The sequence below is a fragment of the Rousettus aegyptiacus genome, unplaced genomic scaffold (assembly GCF_014176215.1).
Source record: "Rousettus aegyptiacus isolate mRouAeg1 unplaced genomic scaffold, mRouAeg1.p scaffold_m13_p_2, whole genome shotgun sequence".
NCBI classification, from domain to species: Eukaryota; Metazoa; Chordata; class Mammalia; order Chiroptera; family Pteropodidae; genus Rousettus; species Rousettus aegyptiacus.
Window position 1 is genome coordinate 175,357,772 of NW_023416295.1, and position 23,121 is coordinate 175,380,892.

The window sequence follows — 23,121 nt, forward strand, 5'->3', positions numbered from 1 at the left end:
CTGTTGCCCAGGACCGGGGAGATCTCAGAAACAGCTCTGCGGGCGTCTGGCATGGCAGGCGACCAGCAGCGGGCTCCTGGCCAGGGCGTGGTCTGTGAGGGTGCTGAAGGCTGCACCCGGAGGGGGCCCGCTCTCAGAGCGGAGGTGTGGCCTGCAAGGCTGTGACCAGGGCTCCTCCAGTGGGGACGCGGGACCCGCCTAGGGCTCCTCTGCGAATGCACTGCTCTCACCCGTGTCTGTTCCGAGACCTTGCACCACATCGCCCGGCATTTCTGCCACCAGTGCGGGAGCCCACGGTTCAGAACGAGGAGGGTGCCAGAAGTGAGGTCCCACTGCTTTGTGTGGCATGTGGGGAAACTGAGGCCCAGAAAGCTGACTCGTGCAGTAGCTAGAGGAGGAGCAGGATGTACCTGGGTCTATACACAACTGTGGCTGGTGAGAGCCCGTCTTTGCCAGGAGCTTGAGACCCCTGCCTGCTGACTCCATCCACGCAGCATAAGGACCAAGGAAGCTTCTCGAAACGTAAGGGCCATGCAAGAAAGAAAGGCCTGGTGAAATCAGCTAGCTTGCCGGGGAATTCCACCGTGTGTATCTGACATCTTTTCGTGCCCTTCCCACCCCTTTTGGCCTCTGTACACCGGCTGTCTCCAACCCTTCTGGCCCCAGGGAGCGGTGCCTATGAGAATCGAATGCCTGATGATCTGAGGCAGAACTGAGGTGGTGATGCTGGCGCTGGGGAGTGGCTGCGAATATAGATGAAATTTGCTCTCTAACTCACCGCAAAGACATCAACAGGGCCCTAGACCCTCCAAGGACCTCGGACCCCCCAAGAACCCCAGGGAGGTCTCTTCCTTCCTCTCCTGGCTGTCGCAGCGGCCGACAGTCCTTGGCTTCCTTGGCTCACAGCTGCACCATTCCACGCTCCTCGTATGGCTGTCTGTCCTTTGTGCCTGGGTCTGTGTCCAGATCTCTCTTATAAAGACACCAGCCATTGGAATTAGGGCCCACCCTACTCTGGTATGACCTCGTCTTGACTCCTTACATCTGCAGATACACTCGGTATAGATTAGAGCATACTTTCAAACCTATCATTTTGGGGTACACTAGGCAACCCAACAGGTCATGTCAAGAGTCCAACGACGCCAGTCCACTTTTAAAAAAGATGTTTGCACTGTTTTTGGCTACGTGAAAGGCATTTATTCTTTTAGATTGATTGGAACAAACTTCTACGACCAAGCGGTGGGCCTGACCCCGAGCTAGAGCCAGAGCAGGGGTGACGAGAGGCCGGAAGCACCAACACTCGACCTCCCGATGCACCTCCAGGTCCGGCGTGCCGTTGTGACCACACAGGGTCTCCCCACACCGGACCCGCGGCGCCACACAGCGGACTTTCTCCCTGTGCCGCTGTGTCCGCATGGCCCGGCGGAGCGGCGTGGACAAGGGCACAACAGAATCTGCTCAGACCTACGAGCCCAGGCCTGCGTGAGCAGGAAACGAGCCGGGGGACAGCCCTGCAGGAGGGGGCGAGAGGGCCCGCAGTCAGCGGCTCGCGAGCTCTGCAGCGCCGGGCTGGGCTCGCAGGGCGTCTAGTCCGCGGGCTGCCCTGTGCCCGCCGCCGCGGCACGGCCCCGGGGGCGTCACTGCTGCGGGCCAGACTCCAGCTCCCTCCAGCTGCACACGCTGTCCCGGCTCAGCCCATCCAGACACGGCCACAGAGGCCAGGTGACCCACAGCCCGTGCAGGCGCCTCTGGGGACCTGGCAGCCAGCGGCACTCAGGCCCGAGAACTGGGCTGGGCGCCGGGCCTCTTTGCTGGAACCTTCCTTTTCTGCAAGTCTTGCCGGATTTCCCGAGGGAAGGCGGCGATGTTCTCCTGGACACAAGGGAGGCAAAACCGCTTGCAGTAGAACAAGCTGCATTCCTGAAAGAAGACGGGAGCGGCTGAGGGCCACAGGGCACCGTGCCGCCTCTCCCAGAGGCCAGCCTTCGCCACGCGCTCGGCGGGGGGCTGGGCAGGGCCCCCACGACAGGCACGCATGAGAGGCGGTGGGAAGGCTGCAGCCAGAGCCAGAACGGCCAGAGGGAGACCGGCGCCCGGGGCCTGGCAGGCCACCTCCAGGAATGAGAGAGAAATGCGGAAGGGGCGGCGGCAGGAGAGCCAGGCTCAGACCCTGCGGGCACTGGGTGCCGGGGCTTCGGCCATGGGGACCACCCGCTGAGCCTAAACTGAGGCTCCTTCCCACTGTCAAGCCACATCGGCCTCGCCTTTCTGCCTCTGAGGGGCAGGAGGCCGGCTGTTTCCATGTGGCCTGTGACAGCTGCCTTGTTCACGCTTCGCCCCCCGGCCGAAGCTGGGGGACCTCTCGGAGGGCGCGTCCCCCGGGTCCCGGGGGCCCATTCCCCGGCTGTGCCGCTGCACCGCCATCGAACTGGCATTTCCCCACGGGCTCCATTGTGCTGGGGGACTGGGCGCCTCGGCCTCTCCGAACCTCAGTTTCCTCACCTGGAAAATGGGCGCAATACTGCTTCGCCCAACTAGTTTAGGGACAGGACTGAGGGAGCCTAACCGGTAAAGCAAGTCCCAAGCACAGGGCCCGGCACATGCAAACACTCCAGGGAGCATGGTTCCTTCCTCTGGAAGGTCCCCCAAGAACAACCAGAAACGAGGTCACCACCCTGTGGAGGGAGGCGGCACGCGGCCACCTCCACAATTGCTGGGGTGATGGCACGCGGCCGCTTGCACCGCTGGTGCAGGGAAGTGGCACGCGGACACCAGCAGATGGCGGGGGGCGCGCCGAGAACGACTGGGGCCCTGGGGCCGGTGCAGGACCTCCAGCAATCGATTTCTATTCCTCCACCGAAGGAGACCCTCTGATTCTCCCCCGTTAGCCGCTTCGCCTGTCCCCGGTCCTCCGCTGGCTGCAGGCGCCGTCCATAATGAGAGCCCAGCTGGCCTCTATGAACCAGCCCCGGCCACTTCGCCTAGTGACCATGAGGGACCCCAGGGACACTGTGACCCGGAAGGGCTGAGGCGCACACCATCCTTGGGAAAGGCTCACGCGTCCCCTCTCCCTCGACCACGCGTGTGGCGTCCCAGCCACGGGGGGAAGGATCACAGCCACAGCCGCACGGGGCGCACTCACCGGGCCCGCGCACACCAGCCTGCTGCACACACGGCACCGCGAGCCGAGGACCAGGAACCTGTCGTCGTCCGAGGCGAAGGGGTCCTTCATGGTGTAGCTCTCCTCCAGCAGGCTGAAGGACAGTAAGTGACGCCAGCATCGGTACCTCTGCCGGCGGAAGTTCCGCAGGAGCACGGACCTCCCTGGAGCCTGCACAGGCCGGCGCGTGCGGGAGGGGCTGGTCCCCTGCTCTGGGCTGAAACATCCCCGGTGGAGACGACCGCCCCTCTTCAGCCAGAAAGAGGGCAGCTACAGCTCAAGCCCCCAGACCCAGCAGGATGGGGGCGGAGGCACAAGGCCTCCATCCAGTTCTCAAGCCCTCCCCTCGCCCCAGCACGGTGACACCCACTCCCGAAATGTCTGCTTCCAGGCAGGGAGAACCTGGGCACAGTGCTGGCCTCTCAGCACACGTCAGAAAGGCGACCCGTGGGGCTGCGGTCAACAGAACAACCGGCCAGAAGAAAGAAGCCTTGCCCCTTGCCACTTGTCCAAGGTGACACACTTGTCAACCTCCTCAAGACGTGCCATTTCATGAAGGACAACAATCAAGCCCGGGGACCTGCTGGCCATACCCTAGGCCTTCCCTGGGCAGCTCACAGGAAGCCGGCCCTCAGCCCTCACTCCCGCCACTGCACGAGCCGCAGGCAGGCAGGCTTTCCGCTGAGAACCAGCAGGATGGCGACAAGGCCCGGCCGCAGCTCCGTTCACGCCCAGCTGCTGAGCGGTTCCGGCCTGAGTCACAGTGCTGCTGCCCCCAACTGGAGAAGGTGCTGGACCCCAGGCTCAGCTGGAAGGAAGGGGCTCGCACGTTCTGGAAGAACTGGATGGCCCTTGAGCCATGCCCCACACCCCCTCAGGACACAGTGAAAGGTCTAGAGCAGGGTAGGGTGGATCTAAAGCCAACGCCCAAGCCACGTGTCAGACCCAAGCCAGCCAGCTCTGGGTGGGGCTTCTTGGGCCACTGGACACTGGTACTCACACGACAGACTGGGTGTTGGGGGGCCTCTGCCCCACATAGCTGTATGGAGCTGTCAAGGCACAGAGCTGGCACTCAAATACACCCAAGGGACGGTGCTCTGCCTCACACGCCATCTGCAAGATCAAGACACAGGCACATCAGAACCAAAGAATACCCACATCTCAAAGCCTCCTGCTGCATGCTTCTCATCTGGAGACACGGAGCTAGAAACCTCATGTTTAGGGTAAGTACAAGACCTGCTCAAGGTCACATGATTTTCAAATCATATGAGTTATTCACCAGGAAACAGTATATGTTAGGACTTAAAAATGAGCCTCAAAGTGTAAAAGACTATAAAATCATAGAGTATATTCTCCAATACCAAAATAATTAAAATCAATAACAAAAAGATACCTGGAAAATCTCCAAACATCTGGAGATTAAACAATATACTTGTAAATAAACCATTGTTCGAAGAAGAAACTACAAAGGAAATTAGAAAATATTTAGAAGTAAATGAAAACTAAAGTACAACTGTGCATCAGGGTATGTAGAACACGGCTTAAGCAGTGTTCACAGGGAATTTGCTGCTTTAAATGTTTAGTTGGAAAAGGTTTAAAACCAATCATCTAAGTTTCTAACTGAAGAAGTTAGAAAACGCATATTAAACATAACAGAGAAAAAGGAGATAATAAATATACAACAGAAATCAAAGAAATAGAAAATGGACAAAGAAAAAAATCCATAAAATCAAAACTGGTTATTTCAAAACTTGAATTAAGTTGATAACCTCCCATTAGACCGATCAAGAAAAATGGGAGAAGATACAAATGACCACAATCAGGAATGAAAGAGGGGATGTCGCTAAGCCTATACACATTAAAAGGAAAACAAAGGAATATTGTTAAGAATTTTTTACCAAATAAATTTGATAATTTAGATGAAATGGATGGATTTCTTGAAAAAACATCAATGATCAAAAGTGACTCAAAAAGAAACAGAAAACCTGAATAGCCCTGTTCCTATTAAGAAAATTGCATTCATAATTAATTTCCCAGAAAACGAAATGACACGTGCACAAGAAAAACCATGCCTAAATGGCTTTACCAGTGACTTGTCAAGCATTTAAACAAGAAGTAATACCAACATATAGAAACTTTTTCAGAATATACATACTTCCCCAGGGATTTTGCACAGCAGGTGTTACATGGACACCAAAACTGCCAGGGTTACCCTTAACCAGATGAAGCAGTTAAAGGAAGGCTACAGACATGCTCTTCAGCCGCACACATACAAAAATCTTCAGCAAAATACTGGCAAATCGAATAAAATAATATACAAGCCTAAGTGATCATAACCGATCTTGGAATACAACGCGGGTTTAACATGGGCAAACTCATGAATGCAACTCATGATAGCCACAGATTAAAGAAAGCCAGAAAGCCCCGTTCTCACTTCCAATGGATGCATGAAAGCATGGTAAGATCCAAAAGAATTGTACAAAATCCAAGGCTGTGCGCGGTGCTGCAATGCTAAGGGGCTCCCCAGAGGCATGCGAGGCCTCTCTAGTGTGTGTATTAATCTTTGCAGTCACTCGACTCTCTGCCACGCGCACGCCAGGCTCAGGGACCAACCTTCAGAGCTCTCCCCCACCCCGTAATTCCCTGTGGCTTGCCTCTGCTCTTGCCGTCCCCCCAGAAGCCACACCAACCTCATCCTGTGCAACTTCTCTCTGGCCGCCCTCAAGATATTTTCTTTGGCCTTCAGCAGTTTGGAAAATTCAGAATTCCTTTTCTTTGATTTATCATGCCTGTTTCTAACTGAAGAAGTTAGAAAAGACATATTAAGCATAACAGAGACAAAGAAGAAAATAACATACAACGAAATCAAAGAAAGAGAAAATGGACATAGAAAAAAAATCCATAAACTCAAGTTCGTTATTACAAAGTTGAATAAAGTTGATAACCTCTAATTAGACCACTCAAGAAAAATGGGAGAAGATACAAATGACCACAATCAGGAATGAAAGAGGAGACGACGCTTATACACATTAAAGGGAAAACAAAGGAATATTGTGAACAACTTTTTACCAAATAAATTTGATAATTTAGATCAAATGAATAGATTTTTTGAAAAAATACCAATGATTAAAAGTGACTCAAAAAGAAATAGAAAACATGAATACCTATTAAGAAAACTGCATTCATAATTATATTTTTTCCTAAAAAATAACACGTTCACAAAAAACCTTGTCTAAATGGCTTTACCAGTGACTTGTCAAGCATTGAAGCAAAGCAATACCAACATATAGAAACTTTTTCAGAATATAAATACTTTCCCAGGGATTTTATGCGGCCAATGTTACATGGACACCAAAACTGCCAGGATTACCTTGATACCGTTAACCAGACAACAGACTGATAGCCTTCATTCACACACATACAAAAAATCTTCAGCAAAATATTGGCTAACTGAATATGATAATGTATAAGAAGCATCATGACCGAGAGGATCTGATTCCTGGAATACAAGGCTGGTTTAACATTGGGAAACCAATGATTGCAACTCATGATAACAACAGATTAAAGAAAGCCAGAAAGCCCCATTATCACTTCCCACAGATGCATAAAAGCATGGCAAGATCCAATAGAATTGTACAAATCGAAGCCTCTGAGCGGTGCTGCAAAGCTCAGGGGCTCCCCAGAGGTATGAGAGGCCTCCATGTGGTTATTAATCTGCACCAGGCTCAGGGACCAACCCTCAGAGCTCCCCGTTATTCCCTGCGCGTTGCCTCTGTTCTTGCCGTCCCCTCAGAAGGCCCTCTCCCCCAACCCCCCACCCCGAAAACACACACCTCTGCCTTTGCAACTTCCCTCTGGCCGCCTGCAAGATTTTTTATTTGGCCTCCAGCAGTTTGAAAAATACAGAATTCCTTTTCTTTGATTTATCATGCCTGTTTCTTTCAGCAGTTTTTGACCTGCGGTTTGTAATCTATCATTGTCTTTAGAAAATTGTTAACCGTCGCTGCTGCTCTCTCTCCTCCTCCCTTCCTATCTCCTCTCCTCTCCTTCCCTCCTCCTGCTGGGATTCCAGCTGCAAATTTCAGGGTGTCGGCCTCTGTCCGGGGTGCGCTGTGCCCTCTCCTCTCTGTGTTTCAGTCTGGGGGGAGTATACCTATTTTTTTTTTCCCTTCATCTCTGCTTGGGTTTTAGTCCTAACCTTTACATCTGAGCCTTCCTCGCGGTTTCCTGAAACGCCCCTCCCGAGGTCCGGAGGGCCCGCACGTCCAGGCCCGACCCCGGGAGCTCAGCAGCGGGAGGCCTTTCCCGCGTCCTCTGTCGCGTTCCCGACGCCTCAGGGAGCCGCTCCGAGCACTGGCGCTCTGAACCGCGCTCGGAATCCCGAGGATCTCCACTGAGGCCCCAGAGAGACACAGAGCGCCAAGGGTGGGCCGAAGGCTGGCTCCTGGGGCACACAACCCGCCCCCCACGGGCCAACCTCCGACGGCCGAGGAGCAGGGCGCGTGTGCGGCCCCGCCCCCGAGCGCCCCGGCGCACGGCGCGTGTGCGGCCCCGCCCCCGAGCGCCCCGGTGCACGGCGCGTCTGCGGCCCCGCCCCCGAGCGCCCTGGCGTACGGCGCGTGTGCGGCCCCGCCCCCGAGCGCCCCGGCGCACGGAGCGTGTGCGGCCCCGCCCCCGAGCGCCCCGGCGCACGGAGCGTGTGCGGCCCCGCCCCCGAACGCGCCATCGCACGGCGCGTGTGCGGCCCCTCCCCCATGCGCCCCAGCGCACGGCGCGTGGGCGGCCTCCTGCACACGCACACGCACACGCGCACACACACACCCCGCCCCCCCCCCCCCCCGCCTCCCGCTGCAAGTGCCAAGTGCATGGTTCTTCTGCGCCCTCGCGACGGAAAGCCTAGAGGTTCGGCACACGTGCGCCTCTCCACGCCCGGCCAGTGGCGCTGTCTCGGGGCGGGTTGGGTTTTGTGACGGACCTCCGCGTCAGCGGGATCATTCAGGTCCCGAGCTTTGGATACTGCGGTGGATGGGAGGTCTTGGGCCTTCGCCGTCCAGAGCGCATCGATTGCGCCTATTGTGACTGCTCCAAGGTTCTCGGTCTCTTGCTGGGTTTTCCACCGGGGTCTGCAGAGTCGAGCCCGCCGATGTGCGTCCCTCAGAGAACCTGACTGCGCGGAGGTTGATCCCCATCGCTGTCACTCCTTGGTTTCGCTCTTCACGCGCCTCGGTTTGAAGTGCCCTGGTCTTAGTTAACCCACCTGCTACATGTCCCCCAGTAGGACGGGAGCCCCCTGCGCCTCGGCCACAGGAAAGGGCGAGTGTGCCTCTAAGACATCAGCCAAGATGGGTTCTACATAGCCCTATGGCTTATTGAGATCTTTTTAAAGCTGCGCGCACTTGGGACCTATCACTGTGCTCCTCGAAAGCCCAAAAGGGGCCTCCTATGCCCGTCGTGATCTGGGCCTACCCTCGGACTTCCCTGGGCTTCCCCGTCTCCCGCGGCTTCTGAAGGTTCTCCTGCTTCCAGTCTTCCCCGTTCTTGTCCCTACATGGCGGTCCCACCCACCTCACTCCTGGCCTCCACTCGTGTGTATGTGAGGCACCATTCTATGGGGTTTGGAATTGACTGAAGTCAGCAGGCCTGGCGTCTGAGACGTTTTCCTTTGGGGAATTGAGAGAGAAAGATTATACAGGTATCTTTGTAATACAGGGAATGACTGCTCTTGACCCTCGTTGGGCAAGTGGGACCCCTGCCCTGGGCCCCAGGAATTAGGAAGCACTTTGATTTTATTACTAGAAAACATGACCTCAACTGTGCTTAGTGATGACTTTCTTTGGGTCAATTTCAAGTATTCTCAAGACTTTTAGGGTAGTGAAAATACTCTGTATAATACTATAATGGTTGATACCTGTCATTATACGTTTATCCAAACTCAGAATGTACATCAGGAGTCACCATAATGTGAACTGTGGGCTTTGGGTGATGATGATGTGTTGATAGGGTTCATCAATTGTAACAAATGTACCACTCAGATGGGGCATGTTGGTGGGTGCAGGGGGTGTGTGTGGGGGGAAGAGGACATATGGGAAATCTCTGCACCTTCCCTTTAATTTTGATATGAACCTAAAACTGCTCTAAAAAATAGTTATGAAAACAACATTCAAATACAACATGTGGCAATTAAACCTAGAAAACAAACATTTGCTGGAATCTGAAGAAGGATCATGTACAAACAATCCTGAAACTAATTTCTGTAGAGACCATTTTCTGGCCACTGTGGGTCAAAGTATAGTCTGCTTCAGTTCTGTTTTCTCTAAAATAGTCCAGCACTAAGAAATATGAAAGGAGAAAATATCAAGAATAATGTATCAATCTAGATATGTTGTAATAAATTGTGATAATAATGAAAAAACTAACATTTATATAATGAAATGGAAATACCTTGAAATATTTCCTGCAACGATGATAAGTGTTCGTGTGCATCCTCTTTGTATTGTTTAAACTTGCAACCAATATTCATGGTTCGATTCTAAATCTAAAGCTTTAAGAATTTTATTGACGATTCCAGTCGCCACTCCCTCAGCACAGTGATGTGTCCCCCAACTCAAATACTTAAAAACTACCTGCAGATTACATAGACTCAGGAAAGATAGTCTAACTTGGCACTATAGTCGATACCACAGAATTATGTGAAAATCTTCGTTATTATCAACACAATGACTTTTCTGAAATGAAAGCAGAAAAATTAATCTTCCGGAATACATACATAATTGTTTATGATTCTGTATGTCTTTACTCATAAGACCATCACGAGCCCACTAAAAGAACCGCCAGAGGTACACAATGATTCAGTTCTTTGAAATTTGGTCAATTTTCAGCTATCTGAAAACCATAGCTTTACATATAATTTTTATTTTGTCTTTATAAAGGTGTATTTGTCGAATAGGTGGATTAAAATATTTTCTGTAATGGTGTGTAAGCTCGTTTTATAACCTTTACATGTTTACATATGTAGATATTTTCATCCGGGCTGTGCCCCCACAGCCTTAAGGGTGGGCTTGCTGGGGGGAAATAATCACCCATATGTTGTGCTAATATTTATAAAATGTAGCAAAAAAACGGTCTAGGAGAATCGCTTATAAGCTTTATAAAAATCACATTACTAAATGAGTATGATACATTGTGTATTTAAGTGAAGACAGAAAGGAGATCTGAAAAATCGAAAAGTGGATTAGAATTGAAACCAAAGTGTTGATAGTAGCAGCAGAAGTGGGGTACTGTGACAGATGATTTCCTTTTGCACCTCGCTTCACGGGTAAGTGCAATCCTATTCATCCGTTTCGCCATTTCTGCTAGTAAAATCAGGTCCAGTAAAATTTTGGCGCTCATGAAATTCGAGAAGCAGGCCTTCCTTTTTAAAGTAAACTCTTAAAAGTGTAACACAGGTACAGAAAAGTATGTACTTTCTAAGTGCACAGCAGGATGACTTTTCATGGTGTGACCATCACCCAGATGAAGTCCTCAGGCCCCAGGAAACTGGAGGTTTCTTGCAGCTCCAGGGTGGGGAAAGGATGCTAAGCCATTAGAGATGGTATAGTAAGTCCTCACCTACCATAGTGTAGTCCTGGGTTTGCTGTTGTATTGTTTTTTAAAAAATGTTTATCATGTAAAGAAGCGGGCCTTAGAAGGAGCCTTAACGATTACAAGCATTTGAGTAGATGGACGACCTCCTCCCTCGTCGCTGCAGATGGAGAGCGCCCTTCGGAGAAAAAACTTGTTCAGCTACTCTGAGTTAATAAGGGGCTAAGTTGAGAACATTCATCTGGTTTTCCCGTGCAATTTAGACTTGGGAAGGTACTCCTAACTGCTGCCAACTTGTTCTGGAATATGCCTACTTTGCCTGGAAATATGATGAGAAAAAAAGGAGTCCTAAAAGACTCTTAGTGATTGTTGCCATATCCTGTGCAAATGCGCTTCAAAACCAACTTGAATTTTGATTCGTCTCACTTGTTACGTTGTTTTCCGGATAATGTCGTAATTGGCATCTCTCTACTTGTTAACCACTTGATGCTTGTCATGGCTCTACCAGATTAGAAGCCCCCACGCTCTCTGCGCCCAGCCACGTGTGGGAGAGGCCCTGTGACAGCTTTGACTGCTCATTGTAACCACAAGTTGAGAGTCCTGTCTCCACCGCAGGACCCACGGTTGCCGTCCCGGTCCTCACTCCATCCTAGACCACATTTATGCTGGTACCTGGGTCCCCTGCCTGCAACCCTGAGGCCTCCCCAGCATGGACTGCACCCTCGGTCCCTGTGTATACGGCCCTGTATCTCCCTCTCCATCTCGCAGCTCCCAATCATGAGTTCTTTGTTGACACGGGTTGGGGGGCTCCTCCCTGCCCCGTAGTTGTCTCCTAGGGTAGGGAGGCCAGCCAGTGTAACACCGATCCTCCCAGGGTGCCAGGAGAGAGCAGGACTTCAGCCGATTGCTCCATTTAGGAAGGCTGTCTGGGCACGCCACCACCTTCCCCCAGAGCCTAAAATCTCTGGCACACCTGCCAGAGGCCTCCAAAGCCTCTAACATATTGACCACCAACCTTTTTAGCACCAGGGACCGGTGTTCCTATGAGAATCTAATGCCGATGATCAGAGGTGGAGCTGAGGCGGTGATGCTGGCGCTGGGGAGCTACTGTGGTACAGATGAAGCTTCGCCGCCTCACCTGCCGCTCACACTTCCTGTGCAGCCAAGGTCCTACCGTAGCACAGATAAATTCCAGTCCACAGCCCAGGGGTTGGGGAGCCCTGCTTTAATGGAGGGCATACCTCGCTCTACCTGCATCTGGGGCTTAAACCTTGAACCACTGTACGGTTCTATGGGCAGGTGCGTCTGGCAGATGGCCGGCCCCCAAGAGGAAAAAGTAATCACTCCTTTCATACCATCTGCCCCTGCCCATGTTGACTCATCTTCTAAACCTGTTAAGAAGTCACGTGGTAAAGACAGATGACACCTAGGAATGTGTGCTCCTGGCAGAAGCAGTGGGGCAGTGTGGACTGGGCCACTCTCATGACCTACCATGACCTACTCGCAGGGTCCTTAGAAAATCGGTATCTGACCTCTGACCAAAACTGTGTGAGTGGCCTTGGGCAGGTCACTAAACACCTTCATGTTCTTGCTTGGCTGAGGAGACACCGCCTAGCCTTGGGTGTCCCCATGGGGTGTCCGCATGAGGCACGGATAGAAGCTGGCACTCACGGGTGCTGCCATGATTACTGGGGCCCTGGTGCTCAACCCACACCAGAGACAAAATGTCACTGGCTGACTCTGCTGTCTGCCTTCCCAGCCCCGTCTTCCAGGCCAGGATGCATGTGCTGACGCCCCTCGTGCAGAGGTCACTGTGCGTCTCACAGAAGTCGCACGTTTGACTCTGATACAGCAGCTGCATAAACGCCATGCTTCTGAGTGAAAATACAACAGCTGTCAGCCCTTGGTTCTCTTAAACAATAAAACGTGTTCTTTATTATTCAATAACAATCCATTGTAAATAAGCAAATGCCTAAGTCCTGGATGCATATATTTCTATATCTAATATGTAGAACATTTACTATCTATATGAACCCATACACGCACCTCTTTGGTGTTTAACAAGCATTTTGTCTCAAGGCCAGAAAATGATATTTGTTTTTACATTTTAACATGAAGGAGGCTTAGGGAGTAGATGGGAAGCTTCAGGCTTCTGACCCCCGTGTCCGCCCCTGCATTCCCAAGATCCAGGGCAGGTCTTGGGACTCCCCACAGGCTCTTCCTGGCCCTGCCAGAATGTAGGGATGGGGGCAGATGGAGGCCATGAGGGGGAGGATGCGCCGGTCTGCAAAGAGAGCTCCCAGGGTGGTGTGCTGGGGGCTCCTGAGCTCCCTCCCCCAAACCTGGGCCTCTAACCCTCTATACTGCCCTGGGCTCCAAAGACAGGCAACTCCCTCTAGAGGACTCCCTCACCCAGGACTCACACGCTGTCACCTCCTCTCTCGTCAGGCGCTGGATTCCGCTCGGACCCCCATCCTTCATGTTCCTGAGAGCTGAGGCCAAGAGCAGGGATACTTCCAAAGGCGGAGGTGCTGCACTGTGAGCGATATGGGGCTTTGGGTAGAAAGACACGACTGAGACGCTAACCATTCCGTAAGCCCAAGACTGAGCCTCCGGGGGAGTCTCTTGCCTGGGGCTCTAGAAACTGCCATGGGCCATCACACCACCAGATAAACCATCTTCCTCTCGTTGATGTTTCTGGTCTTGAGCCCCAGGTAGCGGCGGCTGTTCTTCTCCGGCTGCCCATACAGCATGTCCACGAAGAACTCGGGCTCCTCCTTGGCTTTGGATCGGAAGGACAGAGAGCCGAACATGCTCCTGATCCTGCCGCAGAGATAGGCCATCGCTTCCACCTCTTCTGAAGGCTCCTCGTACACAGGCTGCTTCATTTCCTTGTAGGCCGACAAAATCACTGCCCGGAACAAGTTGACCAAGATGCAGATCATCACCAGCACAAACGATGACAGGAACAGGATCCCCAGAACCCTGTTCTCGGAAAAGTCAGTGTTCTGAAAAGCCGAAACGCAGTAGGAGAAGATGGTCTGAGTGGCACGCATCACGTTACTGTAGTTCCATTCGTGCTGACCGAACACCAGGCAGCCAAAAGCCATGTACACGAAGAAGTACACGTACACCGCGAGCGCCACGTGGAAGATGCCGGGCAGCGCCGTCTGGATGGCCCCCTGCGCCAGGCGCACATCATAAAAAACTCTGGAATACCGGAGGGTCTTCAAGATCGTGAGGAAGAGCAGGAAACCCAACGTGACCCTCATGGCGTGATCTACTTGAGAGACTGCGTGAAAGGGAATGAAATCCGCGGAGTTCGACGAGTGAAGCTTTATCAGGCCGGCGGCCAGGAAGTGTTTCCTTAAAAACAGCACGATCAACACGGCCAATATGCAGTTTAGAGCAAAGTTGAGCAAATTGTACACGCTCTTCACGTAGGCGGCCCTTTCTTGCGTAATGACGTAGCCCTCGTGGACAGCGTAGGCCAGAAAGAAAATGAGAATGGCCGCGTACAAGAAGATTTCTGCCAATGGCTTTCTGTTGAAATCGGCAAGCGCGAAGGAGTGCAGGGACAGGCTCGTGTTCACAACTCCCAATGGAGAAACCTCGAACACGACCGACAGGCTGCAGAACAGATTTGCGTCTGGGTTCAACGTCGTCAGCTCCAGAATCACGGCCCACGTCCTCTCATCCAGCCACTTGCCGCTTCGCAGTCCCTCGAGCCTCTCTGTGGAATTGGACTGCTCCTGGTCTGGGAAGAAGTAGAACGCATAGCCCCCTGACCCGTAGGTGTGGAGAAGTCCATGGGAATGATACGGCCATCTCTTCTCCTTAGGCTTGTAAGTAAACCCTTTGGTATTCTTGTCTGTCGCCCGCTTACTGATTTTTATCCAAGAGCTAGTGTAGTTTTCCGTGTCTTCTGGGTCAGTGCCATATTTGGGATGACAGTGGATCTCTCCTTTGATGCTACTTTGCACAAAGTTTTTGGCAGGCGGGCAAGCCGTCTCACCGGATTTGGCCCTCACCTGCCTCATCAGTGGAAGGCCGAGGATTACAGAGGCGCTTTCAGGAAGAAAGGTCGGATTCAGGCTGTTGTGGAGCAGAGGCACCAGCACGTCGTCGAGCCATGAATAGATGTCTGGCAGCTTGGTCACCGTAGCCAGGTCCACAGAGAACCGATTGCGAAGGAACTGATTATAATAGAAGGTGTCTGAGTGGCGTAGGAGGGCCACCAGCCACAGCAGAAGAGCCAGAAAGATAAAGTGAATCAGGACGAAAATAAGAAACAGGAGCGCTCTCCTCTTGAGCCTCTTCTTTCTTTTGAATATTCTGATTTCGTCTTCCGTGAGGGGCTGGTACATCCTGGTGCCTCGGAGGCCGACGATGTAGTCGTGTTGCTTGCGCATTTCATCTGGGTCCAGCGTCAAGTTTTGCAGCGTGATCTCGGTATAACGATAGTGGTTTACCCACGGAATGTTTTTACAGTACTTGAGCTTAAACAGTCTGATGCCTGATAAGAGTATGATCTTAGATGGCTGCACCAGGAAAACTGATAGAAAGAATGAACAAAACGATGCGAAGAGCCATGCTATTGCCTTTTCGTAGGTATAAGTCAGTCCATAAAATGCAATAAAGAATGAAGATATGCTAGAAATGGCAAAAATCAAGAACCATGCGACATAAACACACCACCAAGGCAGAACAATCCAGGGTTTCGTGGCGATGGGAGGAGGACCCGGTTGGGAAGACGGCTCAGCAGACTCAACACCTTGATTGTCTTTTGAGGTTTCGTTATTGGCATTCGCATTTGTGTTTGCCTTTGCATGTGAGACCTTACTTTTTGCTTTCTTAAGCTGTTGATCACTTTTTGAGCTTCCCGTTGAGGACAACTTACGGACTCCCGGACTTTGTGTAGGGGGAAGCTTTTCAGCCTCTCTGCTCAGTGCCTCAGCGGCTTGTTGAGCATGCCACTTTTCCAAACGTTCTTCCCAGTATTCATTTTCTTCGAATATCAAGGGATGCTTCCGAGGAGAGACCTCATCAAGTGTTGCTCGATCTCTACTCTGGGAATATGTGAACAGAAACGTGATCATCACTTGCACAGGGATAGTAATCAAGACACTTTCCAATCCTATTAGCATTGATCTGATGTATGGATTCCCTTCTGCCTCAGTTTCTTGACTAATTAGACTGAAGAACATGATATTGCACAGGAGGGAGGACAGCAACATTGCCAAACAGCAGGACAGCCTCTGGAGCCTATTGAATGGTCTACCAAATTCATTAGCGAAAACAGAGAACCATATGTGATGTTTCCCCATTTTATCAGTCGCATTTATCAGGAAAAAGTCCATTCTCTTTAGAGGCTCATCTGGGTGGGTAACCTGGAACGTTCTGTCTAAAGAGGTGTCAATCGAAAGCCATTTTCGACACATGAACAGCCAGATGTGTCTGCTAAACAGATTTTCCACTTTGATTCTACTTAAATACCAACCGGGGGCCCTGCCCTCATTGTTGTGCCAAACACGAATGGAGTGAATGTCCCCCAGGTCACTCTTTGTCGTCAGGAGGAAAGTGCTGATGCTTCCTCGGTAGAGAGTGGTAAAATGTGGGTGGCTGAGACAATGCACGTCGCTGGTACTTTTTGTTCCCCTGAGTTGGACGAAGACGTCGGCTCTGGTTCCAGACCCACAACGGCTTCCCGTGAAAATAGTGACTAGGTAACATTCCCGATCATAAGGATCGTTATCAGGTAGGGCTATCGCGTAGTCTCGAAGATACTGGTCCATTTCATCTCTGTGCAAGGCCCAGAAAGCTAACAGTATGTAGGAGACCATAATGAAAAGCACAGTCAAAATGGTCACAAGGTTATAGATGATTTCCTTGATGACCTCCAACCGCAGATCTATGGGATTGGGCACCACAATCACCTTGGCCGTCAAGTAGCGGGCATGCAGGTGAGTGTTGGCTAGTCTGATTGTGTTCAGCTGGCGCCTGGCCCTCCTCGTGTTCTTACAGACACAGTGCACTCTGTCCCAGGTGGTCACCTCTCCGAGAACACAGATGTCTTCTCTCCAATCACTCTGGATCCCAAACATGTCCAAGCAGTGAATGTAGAAAAGAGAGATTCTGACTATCTTGTCACTGAGCTTCGTGACAAAAGTAGGGGCCCGCAGGACCACGGCGATGGCACACTCTGTTGATTGGCTTCGCTGAGCTATGGCTTTCTGCAGGGACGGTGGAAGGCAAACCACACGGGCCACCTTAACTGTGCAGGCTGGGTCAAACAGGTCACTCTGGTTGGCGACTGGAGGGATGTCGTGGGGCACGAGGAAGGTGGCCACCAAAGCCGTAGGGCTGACGTGACTGCCGGCATACACCAGCACCGTGAACGGTACAGTCACTTCCGTCAAAATGTGAACCAGCACCTCCTTCCCTGCTTCGCTGTCCACTTTGAAGCTAAATCCCCCTGATGTCCTTCTGAAGGACTCGTCGACCTCACTAGGCTCATTGTCGGGTCCCACTATGAGACTAAAAGCTGCAAAGCTCAAGTTTTTCCTGCCGAGGTACACTTCCGCGACGTCAGGCGTGATCTCTATCATGCTTCCATTCGCTGCGGTTGCTGTCATTCTGAATCCAACCACATGCGCAGAAATGTTCTCTTGATAACTTAACCAAGGAAAGGGGTCCTCTGCAAACTCACAGAACATCATAGAAATTGGCGCATTCGCAAGCAAGCTAGGAGCACTCCTCACATTCAGCGCTGGACGAAAGCAATTTCCACAGTGTTTCTCGTTGCCTAAGATGCCGGTAACACTCTCTTTTTCTGTTTTCTTGACATATACGTTAAAGCTCGTCGTCCACATGATGGTGGTTTCATTCCCAGGCACTTTACCAGCCAATACTGTGTCTGCTAGCGATTCTAATACATAGAAAGGATCCGCAACAACTTGGTGATGAGCAATCACTTTAAGGATATTAGACAAACTCGTTAATATTCCAGTGCACACCGTTTCTATCTGTTCAGCATTAAAGTGTCTGTTTTTTTGTTGATGCTGTTGCAGAGCTTGATTTACTTCCCAGATCTTCACTGTGGCGAGTTTCCGAGCCATGTGAGTGAATTCCGAGGGTTTCTGGGTCAGTGTGGCAACAGCCATGACTAACTGGCTATTTTCCATCAAATTGCTCATAGGGAAATCGAAAGTCTGATTGACGAGGTATTCGCGGAGTCGGGCCTTGTCTGCTTGCAGAGTCGATATTGTTTTCATGCTATTCAAAACAGAGGCTACGACATACGTCAAGTAACCTGCAGATAAAAAGTCCTGCTTTTGAAGCAAAGGAGATATCACCGAATTTGGGCCCATGGTGAAGTTGAGTAATTGATGCAGCACGGTCTTTGATGAGGTTTTGTCAGTAGGAGCATGTACAGTGGCGTACAAAGTCACCTGAGAAAAAGCTCCCAGAGAGTCATACACCTGGACATAGATCTTAATGAGGTAGCTATTGGCCATCACACCCGCAGGGAGAAAGGAAGGTGGTGAATTTGGCGCATTGCCCATATACACGATGGACCCCAATGTGTTCTCTTTTAAAGAACTGATTCTAGCAAAACCATGCAAATCAGAGACTATCATTCTATATGTAAGAGGGATGTTCTTATCCTTAAAATTATTACACCGGACAACAAACTTAGTATAAAATGCAGTCCCATTAGCTGGATCAATTTTGCATTCTCCTATTTCAGGGGCACGATTAATAACAAAGGGGTACTTGAGAATCAATTTCGATCCACTCCAAGTGTCTAAATCTAGAGCAATCCAAAACTTAGCTTCAGAAAATTGCCCGAATGCAAAAGCTTTTATAGACAGATAATCACTATTCCTCCCTGTTGTAGTTTGCCCTACATAATCAAATGGCATCTCCTTCCCTGAATATGATAGAATCGACCATTTAAAGACATCATGGCTTACTGCACAACTTGAGCAATTTACAAACAAAGAAAATCTCTCTGATATAACCAAAACTGTGTCACAATTTTCAAGACACACAATATTTGCTGTAGGTCTTAGTCCTTGGAGCACACGTACCTTCTTGTCAGAATATGCCATTCTGTCACCCTTCTTTATCACCATTCTGAAAAAATACATACGGTTACCTTTAAGCATTTTTGGCAAAAGTTTGAGTACAGGGCCAGAAACCCCTGTCCACTCGAGATTAGCCTGGTGTGGGTGACAAACTGCCTTGTTCGTTACTGTTATTTTCTGTTTCTTGTAGTTGTTCAGATTCGTGGTACAGTACCACCGAAAATGGAGTCCGTCTAAAGGGCTGTCTGCATCTGGATCTGAGGATGTCGATCCGTCCAGAACCAGCTCATCTGTGAAACTGACGGTTATGCTGGCCTCCCCAGAAATGACGGCCACCAAGGGGCTTCTAATAATACTGATATAGGTGTAATCGAAGTCACTCACCACATATACCTTTGGCTTCTCTGTGGTAATGGTCACTGAGAAACTGACCACATATTCCCCCCACGATAAAGACCTCTTGGGGAGGTATATAACTGTTCCATCTCCTTGTGTCTGGAGTTCTGGTACATCCAAAGGTTTACTCCAGTCTGGCACATCGTACACGACAGACACAGAAAAGATCTCCCAACGACGAACAAGCGTCTTGTTTAATGTGCACTCATACTCGAAGGTGGCATTGAGAGTAAGGTCCATCTTCATGGTCAGCACCAAGGCAGTGCCGTCTTCGTTGCCATTGACCTTTATGAGTTTGATAAGACAAAGGTCGGCTCTTGGTAACTGACAGGACACTGAAGTTTCCTTGGCCTGGGAATGGTCTGAGTTGACACCTTCTAAAGCAACAGGCACGGGTCCATCTGTCGGACAATTAGTTTGGTTCAAAAAGCCCGCCTTGGGATGAGGGCCTCCGGGCACAATGGAGCGAGGGGACAGGCGGTGCGCTGAAGAGGCTTCGCGGGGCCTGACCACCCCGAGGTGAAAGGTCCATTCCAGACCCCTAGGCAAGCGCCGCAGGGGGCTGAGCCGGTGCAGGGAGGGCCGGTGGCGCGGCGCTGACAGGGGCAGGACCACGTGGGTGGGTGCGGCGCGGCGGAGGACGCGCACGTGGAGGCGGTGCGCGCGCAGCTCCCGCGCGCGGCCACGGATTGAGGCGAGGCCGCGGTCTCCACTCAGTAAGAGATTGTCACGCTGGGCTGTCTGGGGCTGCAGCATCAAGCGGATACGTCTGTTGAGAAGCCCGCGGCCTCGGGAAGGCCCGACGGAGCGCAGTTTGGCCGCTGGTACATCAGCCCCAGCCTTGGGTGGGGGGCCGTGGTCTGGAGCGTGAGTCCCAGGGACGGGGATGGTGACCAAGCCCCCAAGAGGAGCTGGGGCCTGAGTAAGGTGGCCGCCCAGGCCCAGGCCCAGGCCCAGGCCCAGGAGGATAAGCGCGAACACAGGACACATGGAGCCAACTTAGGGGAAGCCGGGAGGCGTTGCGGAGTCCTCCGGGATGTGCCAACGGCCGAGGGGGCGCGAGCCGCGGGGGTCAAGGGGCAGCGGTGTCACGGGGATCGGGGCTGCTGACGTCCGTGGAGCCGTGAGTGGGACACGGGCTGCGGGCGCCGGGCCCCCCGCCCCGCCTGTGTAGGCGTCAGGGCCGGGCCTGCTTGCGGGATTCGTGCGGCCCAGTTTCCTGACCGCCGAGAGGGCCCCGTAGCAGAGTCCCCGCCCCTGGAAGAACCGTCAGGAGACGCTGGCAATCAAGAGGGCCTGGAGCTCCCTGCGCCCCAGGGAGGTCTAACTGCGTTTCTGATCCGCTCTTCTTTTTCTGCTTTCTTAAGGCGAAACCGTGAGTCATTGATTTTCGACCTTGTTTTCTGATGCGGCATTTCGCGCTGTAAGTTTCCCCCAATCTCAGCTTATTTGCATCCCACGTTTTAGTTGGTGTTTATGTCATTGGATTAAAAGTATTTTTAATTTCGCCTGTCTTGGTTTTGCCCCGTGAATTAAGAGTGCGTTGTTCAATTTCCAGACATTTGGAGTTTCCATGGAAATCTCATGATTTTCGAGGCCCTGGGAAAGATGAAAACGGGGTGTCCTTATTCAAAAGTGATTAAGATTTCAAGATGGTGACAGCAGCGCTTTAAGCCAAGCACAGTGGCCTTCTAAGTGTGAGGACCCGTGTGACTGCCCAGGTTGCACACCCGGGGAACCGGCCCTGGTGTTAGATCTGAGTGAAGAAGAACGAACCAGCGTGCCGGCTGGTTTGAGCGCGTCCTGCCCATTGGAGCCCAATCAGAGCTGCCCACGACGGCGTGTGTTCGCCGGGGCCCCAGACAGTTGCCGCTTTGAAGGTCAAACACGGTCAGATCTCAGCAGTTTCCTGTGGGTCACCTCACCGAAGTCTGGTCTTAGGGGGATTATGGACTCAGTGTTTGTGTCACCCCCAAATATATGTGGTAAAGCCCTAATCCCTGATGTGATGGTGTTAGGTATGGGGGTGGGGAAGGCTTTTGGAGGTCACTGGGTGTAGACGAGGTCATGAGGGTAGACCCCCATGATTCATGTAGCTTTATTCATTCGGTTTCACAGCTGCCTGGTACAGATGCTCCTCGACTGACAATGGGGTTCTGTCCTGATAAACCCCTCGTCCACTGAAAATATCGTGAGTCGAAAATACATTCATCGAATACTCCTAACCGACCGAACCTTGTAGCTTGCTTAGCCTCGCCCACCTTAAATGTGCTCAGGACACTTGCATTAGCCTACAGTTGTCAGATCATCGAATGCGAGCCCTGTTTTACAATGAAGTCTTGACTGTTCCATGTAATTTACGTGTATCGCTTTTGCACCACCATAAAGTTAAAAAACCCTAAGTGAAACCATCATAGGTCAGCACTGCCTGGGTGTGTCGAGGGAATATGCTATAATTTATTTGTTTTCCGATAGATGTCAGCGTCGATGACTGTGTCTTTCCATAAATAACTTTGCTAATCAGTCTCAGGCTCGTCCCCTCTTGCATGTGCCCGGTTGTTAAGTAAGCTGGTCTCAGATTTTAAGAAAACACATTTACGTCTCCCCCCTCCCACGCATATGAGGCTACTTTTGTTCTCTCCCGTGGATAAAAGGTTCTTCATTCACCATTTGTTATAAGAGGAAGGAAAGACGGAAGAGAAAGGAAGAAAGGAAAAGAAGCGAAAGAAAGAGAAAATGCAGGAAGGTATGTGGTATGAGGCTACTTTTGTTCTCTCCCGTGGATAAAAGGTTCTTCATTCACCATTTGTTAAAAGAAGGAAGGGAAGGGAAGGGAGAAAGAAAGGTTTCTTCATAATTAAAATGTCTGGATCCAGGTAATTAGAAAATTTCTACGTCATCGTACATCGAACGTCTCTTCAGCCAAGCTCTGGCCTGTCCTTCCTCCCCAGGCCACCGCTAGACTCTGTGTGAGAATGAAGGACAGGGCAGATGAAAGGGCCTGCACCTGGGTGGAGGGTGTGGCGTGGCTGCGGGTGTGTGTCTGTGTCCTGACTCTTCCTTGGAGGGTGTCTCTCACTGCGGGCCCCTCCCCCGGCCTGCCACTCAGGCAGGGTCCCCCCCCCGACATTCTTCGGCCCTGGGTTTGCAGATTGTTTTTCCTATCCCCAGCGAGCCCCTCACACTCCCCGGGAACTGTCCTGGGTAAAGGCCTGCTCCTGCCCGTCTTCCCTCTACCCCTACGAACCCACACCGGGGCCATGTGAAATGCAGGCACCCTTTGCTCTGACCACTTGGGAGTGTGTCCTTCCCCCCAGGGTCCTCACTCCCACTCGTCGCTCAGAGCTACTGACACCAGCTCCCGGGCCTCCGGCCCTCCAGGGGCGCAGATCGAGAGGCCTCCGTGAAGATAACGCCACTTCTCCTGCGTGATGGAAAGAGGAGGGGAGATGCCACATCACAGGTACAGTTTCCAAAGACTCCCTTCCACCCGCGACTCCCACCTCTACCCTGGAGGGGTGCAGCGCGAGGCTCCCCACAGGCCCCGCTCGGGCGGCCTGGCCTGCTGCTTCCTGCCCGCACCTCGGTGACGTCCGTGAAATGCTGGGCCTTCTGGTCGCGCAGGGTGCCATGTCCGTCTCGGGGTCTGGATATCTTCCCTTACACTGCCAGATGCTGTAGGTTCTTTTCCAGTGTATGGCACCAGCTTACACTGGAGGAGGGGGAGGAAGTGGGGGTGTCCCAGGCGGTACGGGTGGAGCACAGAGGCACACCCCTGGGGTGCTAAGTTGTAGGGGTGGCAACACCAAATACCTCAAAAATCAACAGAAATGTTTTGTATTAAGGTCAACTTCACATAAAATTGTCCATTTGAAAGTGCATTTCAGTAGCATT

General features: G+C 51.7%; 2 protein-coding genes and 1 long non-coding RNA gene across 5 annotated transcripts; 1 reads left to right on the forward strand and 2 right to left on the reverse strand.

The window, feature by feature from the left end:
• Positions 1-1,172: 1,172 nt before the first annotated feature.
• Positions 1,173-7,678, reverse strand: LOC107500980 (cysteine-rich DPF motif domain-containing protein 1-like). Its single transcript, XM_016126723.2, has 4 exons — positions 7,359-7,678; positions 4,161-4,273; positions 3,143-3,254; positions 1,173-1,920 (listed from the first exon to the last, which is right to left on the reverse strand). The coding sequence occupies exons 2-4, from the start codon at positions 4,271-4,273 to the stop codon at positions 1,774-1,776; spliced, it is 372 nt and encodes a 123-aa protein (XP_015982209.2). The 5' UTR covers positions 7,359-7,678; the 3' UTR covers positions 1,173-1,773.
• Positions 7,679-12,648: 4,970 nt separating this feature from the next.
• LOC107500974 (polycystic kidney disease and receptor for egg jelly-related protein-like) lies at positions 12,649-23,037 on the reverse strand. Of its 3 annotated transcripts, none has more exons than XM_036237668.1 (3): positions 22,810-23,037; positions 22,581-22,651; positions 12,649-20,826 (listed from the first exon to the last, which is right to left on the reverse strand). In XM_036237668.1, the coding sequence occupies exon 3, from the start codon at positions 20,215-20,217 to the stop codon at positions 13,399-13,401; it is 6,819 nt and encodes a 2,272-aa protein (XP_036093561.1). In that variant the 5' UTR covers positions 20,218-20,826; positions 22,581-22,651; positions 22,810-23,037; the 3' UTR covers positions 12,649-13,398. The 3 variants fall into 3 exon arrangements, 2 of the variants coding, with proteins under 2 accessions (XP_036093561.1, XP_036093562.1); XR_004955928.1 differs by lacking the exon at positions 12,649-20,826 and adding an exon at positions 21,282-22,192; XM_036237669.1 differs by lacking the exon at positions 22,581-22,651.
• On the forward strand, positions 20,798-21,939 carry LOC118613822. Its single transcript, XR_004955929.1, has 2 exons — positions 20,798-21,107; positions 21,346-21,939. It is a non-coding gene; the product is annotated as an uncharacterized LOC118613822 (long non-coding RNA).
• Positions 23,038-23,121: the final 84 nt, after the last annotated feature.